The sequence below is a fragment of the Eptatretus burgeri genome, chromosome 6 (assembly GCF_056783735.1).
Source record: "Eptatretus burgeri isolate ZD-2024b chromosome 6, Ebu_testis_v1, whole genome shotgun sequence".
Lineage (NCBI taxonomy): Eukaryota > Metazoa > Chordata > Myxini > Myxiniformes > Myxinidae > Eptatretus > Eptatretus burgeri.
In genome coordinates, this window is record NC_140966.1 from 91,198,463 (window position 1) to 91,208,462 (window position 10,000).

At 39.7% G+C, this 10,000-nt stretch overlaps 1 protein-coding gene across 3 annotated transcripts in view; it reads right to left on the reverse strand.

Annotated features, from left to right (window-relative positions):
• The window catches only part of UGCG (UDP-glucose ceramide glucosyltransferase), an 82,441-nt gene that overhangs the window by 28,821 nt on the left and 43,620 nt on the right, over positions 1-10,000 (reverse strand). For all 3 annotated transcript variants that reach the window (XM_085886179.1, XM_085886177.1, XM_085886178.1), the window contains one exon: positions 6,737-6,941. In XM_085886179.1, the coding sequence (XP_085742305.1) occupies positions 6,737-6,941 (205 nt within the window). The remainder of the gene's footprint in view (positions 1-6,736; positions 6,942-10,000) is intronic.

Consider the following 10,000-nt stretch of genomic DNA (forward strand, 5'->3'; position numbering starts at 1 on the left):
AAATCAACTTAATTTGTCCTCGTCACACACCCAACCTGTCCACAAAGTTTCGTCAGAATCCATCCACAACTTTTTTAGATATCCTCCTCACAAACAAACAGACAGACAAACAAACAGGGATTAAAAAAAATAACGTAGCCTTCATCCACCTTCGGTGGCGGAGGTAACAATTGATAAATGCAACACACTACCATCATCGGCAGGGATCTCCCATTTCAACTCCAGAGTCATCCCTCTGATCACCTGTTGCCACACTATATGACAAACTCCATTTTCACCTGTTTTCAAGTTGGAAAGGCAGACATATCAAGGAATGTTGTAGTCACTCATGTTTCACAATGTGCAAGTGAAAATATAACGTTTTGTATTCACGTTTTTGAGGCCGAAATAAACAAGGACTTTGGCAAGAGCTGAATTGGCTGTCTTCCCCTAAATAATTTACATTACATTAAAGCATCAGTTATGGAGCATTTCAGCTTTCCACCTCCATCGCTTCTATAATTAACAAGGATGCGAGTCCTCATTGAGGACGCAGCCCGCAACCACACCTTAAAATGGGATGTGTAGAATTTATATTGAACTAAATAAATGAATTAATAAATATGAGGGTAGTGGAGATGGTAAGTGTATATAAACAAATAAATAAATAGTTCAAGGTGGTAGAGCGGTGATGGTAAAGCATATATAAATAAACAAATAATTAATTTAAGGTTCTGTGTTAGTTGTGATGGTAAAGTGTATATAAATAAATAATGGTTCCCAAAAGCATATATAAAATCCTGCATTACTCTCTCCCGTATTTTTTAATTGCCGAAATTGGGAAATAAAATTCCCCCACATGACATTTGGCTCCGATCCTAAAACAACTTGACATCCCTCGTGCCAAGATATTATTGCATGCACATGTCGAATATGAAAGTAAGTCGTCCTGTCAATTTTGAGTAGAGGATCCAGACATACGGATGCAAGGACGTACGGATTGACAGCACCTAAAATATAAGCCCCCAAAACGAGCTGACACTGGGTTGGGGGTTTAAAAGAGCTCTAGTCTATCCCCCCACCCTTTTCCAACCACTCAAGTGTCTTTACATACAGACCCTATGGTCATATGGAATCTTACTGTAATTTCTATCCTTCACCAACAAATATTGATTTCCATATGCTTATGACTGACCAATATAATGACCTGCAGTGTTATCGACTTTATACTGGCACATTACTTTGTTTGGACATCAACCAATCAGTGGAGGTGATCAACACGTGAGTGTATACTGGTGCAATTCATTTTCACATAACAAAAGGGTGGAATTCCCATAAAAACCTTTTGTGCACTTTTTACTCACATTTAGTGTGACCTCCAAGTCTCATGGAGGAGTACAGATGGGGCGTTCCATGTCAAGTGCGCACATTTTTCAGCGAAATTTTGACACATCGTCTCAGATTTCACTCTTTTTTTGTGCAAGTGTTTGTATCCACGGTAAAACATTATGTGTCAATTTTCAGACCTGGGGGCCCATCGGGGCCCATTTTAGCCCCCCCTCCCAAATGTGTGCACCCCCGGTTGACCCACAATCTTCCAGTGGCCATATCACAGGTTGTAGTGGTCCGATTTGGATGATCTTGGTATCAAAATGCTCGTAAAAACGAGATCTTTCGAATTGCCTAAAGTAAAATCACTCCGAAACTAATTCAAAAAGTTATAGTTTGGGGTGCCCTTTGACCTTGGGCCCCCACCCCCCAGCCAAACCGATGATCCCGATTTTTCCTTGTGAGAATACCCCTTCATATACTCCAACACCTCAGCATAAATTAAAATGGGATCTCAATGGGTTCAAGTGTGATGATGGTTTTATTGTTTGGGGTCCACATATTACTAATTCTTGATTCGACATTGGGTGAAATTTGCCGTCATCGTTCCAATGACGTCACCTGCTGGCAGGCGACTTTATGTCTGAAATTGACAATCATCATCTCTGGACTAATATATATATATATATATATATATATATATATATATATATATATATATATATATGTATATATATATATATATATATATATTGCATCATTTGCGAAAAATTATTCTGCCTATTGTGTCTGTTGATTTTTAAGTGTACATTTTTTGTATAACCATCATCGAATTAAGTTATAAATGGGCTAATCTCAGTTTTTGCATATTTTGCAGTAAGCATGGCGACTGAAGATCGAAAGGAGTTCCGAAAATACTGTTGCGATCCGTTCAGCTGCCATAAATCGAAACAACGAAAAGATCTTCGCAATGTGTCAAATGATATGTTGATGAAATTTTCTTCAAAGGTGAAAAAAGATGACAGACTTTGTACTTCGTGCAGAAAAAAAAAACTCTTAGTTGTCACCAGAGCGTATTGAAGAATCATCTTCGACCAGTTCAAAATTATCATCAGAAGGTACTCTCGAAGGCATTGCAGAATCTATATCAACAGATGAGGACAAGGAGGTTTTTTTTTTAGCGAGAAGCAGAAGTTGACCTATTTACCAGTCGTTATCGATGATAGGCGAAAGCCCATTCGACAAACGAAAGGTGGAAAGGAACCCAGGATACGTTCCTGAAATGCAAAGTAAAGTGGAAGATTCTGTGCGAAAGAAATTAGAACTAGTTGCTGGACCAAGCACTGCGGAGAAAACACAAAATACAGCGTTAAAATGTGATGAAAACTGCATGCCAGAGGTGAGCAAAAGCCTGAAAGAAAAATACGTTGTTTCGAGCCGTTCAGAGCAAATACGTATACTGACAATATTTGCTAGGAATATGGGCATCAGAGGGATGATGAGTGAATTCAGTTGCTCCCAAAGAATGGCTGTGCAAGCCAAAAGTTTAGACAAAGAAAATGGTGTGCTATCGTCTCCAAATCCCAAACAGGGTAAAATATTGCCTGACGAAGTGAAATCCGCCGTAACCGAATTTTACCGAAGTGATGAAGTCATCCGAATAATGCTGGGAAAAAAGGACTGTGTGGTGGTCAGGAATGAACATAGAAAAGACAAAATTCAAAAGCGCCTGGTACTAAACAATCTCAAGTGAACCGTTTCAGAAATTCAAAAAGAAGAACCCTGGCTTGAAAGTTGGATTCGCGAAGTTCACATTGCTCCGTCCCTTCGAGTGTGTCCTGGCCGGTTCAAGCGGTACACACAGTGTATGTGTATGTACGATACATCAAAATGTGAAACTCATGATGTTTGGTTCCAAAATGCCACAGATAGCCAAACTTCCGAGCTATCATCATGTGATTGCATGCATAGTTTGTAACCCAGCACAACCGGCATGTTATTTCAGAACTTGTGAAAGTTGCCCATCAATTTAAGACTTCAAAACCGAGCTACTGAGTGCTTATGAACTGGAGGATATTGATAAAATTCAGTTTAAACAGTGGACATCCACCGACAGATCTGAACTGAGCTACTTGGTCCTGCCTTTGGAAGAATTCATTAATTAAGTCTTTGAACGCGTGGTGAAATTAATGAGACACGACTTCATTGCCAAGGCCCAATCTCAGTTTCTGAAAAATAAGAAAGACGAAATCAGTGAAGGAGAATTTGTCATTATTGGAGACTTCTCAGAGAACTATTCGTTTGTCATGCAGGATGCGGCCCAAGGATTCCATTGGAACTGCTCTCAAGCGACAATTCACCCCTGGGTTTACAATTTCAAATTGGACGATGGCAAATTAAACCATGATTCGTTCACGATTATATCAGAATGCAATACTCACGACGTTGTCTCAGTCCAACTCTTCCAAAGAATGCTCATTGAACACTTGAAATGTAGCTTTAGAAATGTAAAGAAACTTTACTATTTCTCAGACGGTTGCACTGGCCAATATAAGAATTGAAAAGCCTTCATAAACCTCTGTCGTCACAAACCAGAGTATGGTATTGACGCAGAATGGCATTTTTTGCCACAAGTCATGGCAAGGGCCCTTCAGATGGCGTGGGAGGTACAGTCAAACGAGAAGCAACACGTGAGAGCCTGCGTAGACCTTACGACAGTCAAATTATTTCTCCAAAAGATCTTTCCGCCTTTGCTGAAAATGGTTTGAATGAAATGAAGTTTGGTTACGGGATCCAAGATGCGTATGACGAGGAAGAACGAAATCTGGAAGAAAGGTTAAAAACGGCCAAAACCATAGCTGGAACTCAAAAACTTCATGCTTTCATCCCTATTTCTGAAACTGCTCTTCAAGTATGCAAATTCAGCCTTAGCGAGGAACACCGTATCGAGTCAGCTATTTCAAAATCTACACCAACTTTTAACGGGAAACTCTCAGGTTATGTCACAGTGCACTATGATGGAAAATGGTGGCTTGCCTGCATCATAGAAGCCTTTCAGGACACTCATGAAGTGAAAGTGAATTTTCTTCATCCAAACGGGCCCGCAAATAGTTTCTTTTTTCCTGACATTGAAGATCACTGCATTTTAGACATTTCTGATATACTTCTTTCCGTAGAACCAAAAACTGCTAAAGGTAGAACCTCCACAATCAGTAAAAAAGAAACACAGCTGTCAAATAAAACATTGGTTGGCAAAAAATCTTGACTATAATATGCCAGGAAAAACTCTTACTCATACTAATATCGCTTCCAGTTCCTGCATGTGCATGTGGAACATTTATGTACAATATACTGATAAAGTGTATTGGAAATCTTGTGTTCAAATATTGTGCTATGTTTTGTGGCGTATTGTGTGTCCAGCACCCGAGTCCCCGAACAATAAAACCATCATCACACTTGAACCCATTGAGATCCCATTTTCATTTATGCTGAGGTGTTGGAGTATATGAAGGGGTATTCTCACACGAAAAAAATCGGGACCATCGGTTTGGCTGGGGAGCGGGGGCCCAAATTCAAATGGCGCCCCAAACTATAACTTTTTGAATTACTGTTTTGGAGTGATTTTACTCTATGCGATTCGAAAGATCTCACTTTTACGAGCATTTTGATACCAAGATCAGCCAAATCGGACCACTACAACCTGTGATATGGCCTCTGGAAGATTGTGGGGCAGCCGGGGGTGCCCAAATTTGGGGGGTCCCTAAAATGGGCCCCGATGGGCCCACAGGTCTAAAAGTTGGTATTTTGAGTTTTTTCACCCAAGTGAATAAATGACCAACATATGGGGAGAAAATGAGGTATTAGTGTCAGGAGGGTGTGTACACTTGACATGGAATGCCCCAGATTGTACATATCTTACATGTAGAACCAGGACATTAGGAGATGGACAAATCAACATAGCAGATGACAGGACATGAACTTGGGATTCTAGCATCATGCGCTCTGTGCTCCGATGGCAATGCCAAAGCAGCAAACCCAAAGTTTTGTCAAAATTCTATTCAACATTGATATATTTATTATACAGGATGTGGTCCAAGTCAGGCACCATTGAGGTCATGGCGAAAGTGGGAGCACCGGATCTCACATCTTTCGACTTCTTTCTGTCTGGACATCTGAAGTCAGGAGTCTACATCAACCTTCCCAGAAATCAGAAATATCATGCAACTGAAGAAGAAACTATTATCTGAGTGTTCCGCTATCAACGATGACACGTGAAAGAATGTTCAAGCATCCTCTGGGAAATGGATGCAGTGTGTATTATTATCAATGTTTATGGTGAACAGTTCAATCAGCTGTTATACAGGGTGCCCCACAGAAAACCAGGAAATTTGGTACAGTTTATTTAAAACAAAACAAAAGCAAACTTAGATGTAGTGTAAAACAAAGATACACTTTATTTTCAAACAAAACAAAAGCAAACTTAAATGTAGTGTAAAGCAAAGATACACTTTATTTTAGAAAATTTATGTTAGTTTATTGATATGGTAAAATACGGCAAAATAAATCTCAAAATCTCAAATTTCCTGGTTTTCTGTGGGGCACTCTGTAGTTTACTGTTTGAAGATGACATAAAACTTCTTTTTTTTTTTAAATCCCTGGGGTGCCAGACTTGATCCTTACATACCCTGCACCAGTTAATCTATGCAGGAAAAAATCCTGGTAATTCAGCACAGCCTGTATATGAACCAAATTCCATTTTATACCTGTAAGGCCTAAGTCACATTTGCTCTACGGCGAGGATACGGCGGCCGTGCACCCTCTGAATTGACAGAAACGTGCGGCGGCCGCAGAGTTTCTGCGGTGGCCTCAGGGTGGCCCTACACCGTTTGGCTATCTTTTACAGGCCGTAGGGGTCGCCGTGGAATTACAACGCGGAGTTATAACTTTTTTCATTTCTACGTTCGTCGTAGCAAATCGACAAGCCGAAAAAAAAAACTGGTAAAAAAAAATAAAATAAAAAATGACCCCACTCGTTACCGTCCGTCTGGCCGAACGTTCGCCTTAGGGCCCCCCCCCCCTGCGGTCGCATTGCGGGCACCTCGAGGCTACCTTGCGTTTGCCTTGAAAATTCTATGGCTGCCGCAGGGCCCCCCTTAAGGTCACCGTGCGACATCAAATCAAAGACCGTACGGCAACCTCACGTTTTCGGTCTCCACAATTTCTAAATACGCCATGCGGCCTCCGAAAAATAAAAACATATGTGACTGCTACATTGTGTGACCGTGAAAATACTGTGGCTGCCGTATAATTGCTAGTGGCCGTTGATTTTGGAGACCCCACGGCCGCCGTGGCAAATGTGACTTAGGCCGAAGCACGCAGTGCAAAACTTCATGTGACAAATAATGAAAAGCATAAGGATTAAACACACCTCGAATACCGCTGTCACAGATCCAGACGACGTCATAGCGTGCTGCCTCATAGCCAGGCATCAGGTTGTTGATCTTGGGATTAATGCCAACCTTCTTTCCACCAACAAACAGCTTGGCATCTACATTAGGATACTTCCCAAGAAGACGCTTGCAGAGATCTATTGCAGGATCTTCGTGTTCTTGCACGCACAGCAGGATCTCATACTAGAGGATGGTAGAAGTGGTTAAGTGAGACAAAATATGAGATTTGTATTTTCAACAACATTAGGAACAATTATGTTTATTGTTTCACTTGGAAATAAAAAGTCCATATCAGAAGTTAGAGACACCTTATTAACACCATCAGCAAAGGTGGACAGAGGTTATGTTCTAACCCCTGTCTGTCTATTTGTCTGTCTGGGAGCAGAATATTTTAAAAAGTTGCTAACGAATTTGGACGAAACTTGCTGGACAGGTTGGGTGTGTAACAAGGACCAATTGGTTGGATTTTGGTGAAGATCCGAATTCAGATCCGAGAATATTTGTTTAATTTTTAAAATGATTCTTCACCTTGAGAGATGGGGCCAAAAACGATATATAGAACGATGTTTCAAAAAGTTATGAACGAGTTGTGACAAGAACAAGCCGATTAGATTTTGGTTTAAGTCTGGATCCAGATCCGTCCTATCAGTGCGATACAAAATATAAACTGCTCATCCTGGTGGAGGTATGTGCTCCACCAAGTGCCATTCTAGTTACCTCTGCCACCGAAGGTGGAAAGAAATTACTTAATCACCCCTGCTTGTTTGTCTGTCTGTGTCTGTGAGCACAATATCTCAAAAAACTATGGACGCATTCAGACGAAACTTGGGGGACATGTTGAGTGTATAACAAGGATGACTTGATTAGATTTTGTGGAAGATCCAGATCAGAATACTGGAATTTTTAAAGTGATTCTTCACCATTGAGAGTTCAGGCCAAAAACGATATATAGGACGTTACTGTATTTCAAAAAGTTGTGGACGATTATGATCAAACTTGGTGGATGAATTGGGTAGGTGACCAGAAAAACATCATAAGATTTTGGTGAAAGTCCAGATGCATATCTGGCCTATCAGTGAGCTACAAAACACGAACTGGTCAGCCACTACCGGTCAGAGGTGTGCGCTCTACCGAGTGTCGTTCTAGTTTAAATGGCAATACCACTTTGTAAACAGCTGAGTACATACAATCAACAAATTACATACAAATCACATAAATTAAATACAAATTACATACAATACAATTACGAGTACATACAATCGCCAAGAGGTGGTTGTAGCTTAAATCTAAATGTTAGAAACACCATAACTACTTACATTAATATACTCATCGGTGTTTGAAAAAAAAAAAAACACCAGAGGTGACCGCAAAGTACTGGGACCCCAAGATAATGAAGCCCTGCCCATATTTCCATTCTTAACCACCCCAAGCTTCCAAAATGCATCATTTAAAACATTAGGAAGCTTTTTAATATCATTTCATTTCAATGTTGTATTCTCAGACTTACAAGGTGTAGATCTGCAATGTTCCATCACCTAAAATGCCAATTCACTTCGTGATTGCAAAAAGTCGAGAATATCCTTGAGAGAAAAAAAAATAGAAGGCAATGAAGACTGCCTCACATAGAAAGCTCAGTTGATAAGATGCTGGCCATACCGTTGTTTTGTCTCATATTTCAATCCCAATAAAGTTGGATTCAATTCAAAGTGAACAAATGAAGCTGCTTCTTAAAGGACATTTGGCTTCAGGTGGGGACTTGAATCCAGCTATCCCATCTGCATTTAGGTTATCAATGTTAAAGATTCCATTACATCTTATGAAAAAAAAAAAAAACAGGGCGTCTATGTGTTCCATTGCCCAATCCAAATTCCCTGCTTGGGGTTAGCTGTGCAGTTGGTGATACCTGCTGTTAGGTGGGAGTGCTTGGATGTGGGTATAACACAGGCATTGTGGGCCAAATAGCCATTGCCCATGCCTTATTTCCCTTGTGATTGAAGTAAATGTAAGACAATTTGTCAGCAGAAGAAATTCTGCGGTGATTGAATATGGGTGATCAGTATTATTTTGGAGATATTTTCTGCAATAGCAACAACAAAAAAAAATCTATACCAGGATGATTCAGGTTAACCACAACTGGTGGCAAGGTTAAAGAGGGCAATGCCGAAGTCACACAAGAATGACATCGTGAAACAAGTTGAAGTGGCGCATTAGAAAGAAGACACCAACTAGTCGAATTCGAATGAAACTTGTTTATTAAACAAGATAAATCCTAAATTTAGACAAGATTACAGAAATGTGGATTCCAATGGAAAAGGAAAAACTTGAGTCATGGATTCTCAAATATAGCAATTTACTGCACCATTCCAGGCTTTATTTAGAGAACATAAAACACACACGTACATGCACACGCACCTGCACGCAGAGGTGGATACATTGAGATATGGTAGTTCTCCATTGCACCTCCTGAAACCCACCCACATGTAGAGATAGCAGCCAGCAACACACACACACACACACACACACACACACACACACACACACACACACACACACACACACACACACACACACACACACCCACACACACACACACACCCACACACACACACACACACACACACACACACACACAATCTCCAAATGCATTCCTCTTTATATCAGATGTGATAATTACTAACAAGGTGCTGCACACCTCAACTCTGTAAATTTCACAAGAAAAACTGCAACAGTCTGTGAAAAATAAATGCTTAAAAAGGAAGGCATTTTAAGGATGGATAGAGAACAGAGAACAGACAAAAATCTATCCACAACTTTTTGAAATATCGTGATATATATGTGTATGTATGTATGTATATATGTATATATGTATATATGTATATATGTATATATGTATATATGTATATATGTATATATGTATATATGTATATATGTATATATGTATATATGTATATATGTATGTATGTATGTATGTATGTATGTATGTATGTATGTATGTATGTATGTATGTATGTATGTATGTATATATATATATATATATATATATATATATATATATATATATATATATATATATATATATATATATATATATATATATATATATATATATATATACACACATATACACAATAGCCTGGTGTTGGCGCAGTGGTTAGGGCAGCGGATTGGGATCCAAAAGGTCCTGAGTTCAAGCCCCGTTGGGCCACTGAATTAATACACCAGGGGGTTGACTCAGCCTGTCA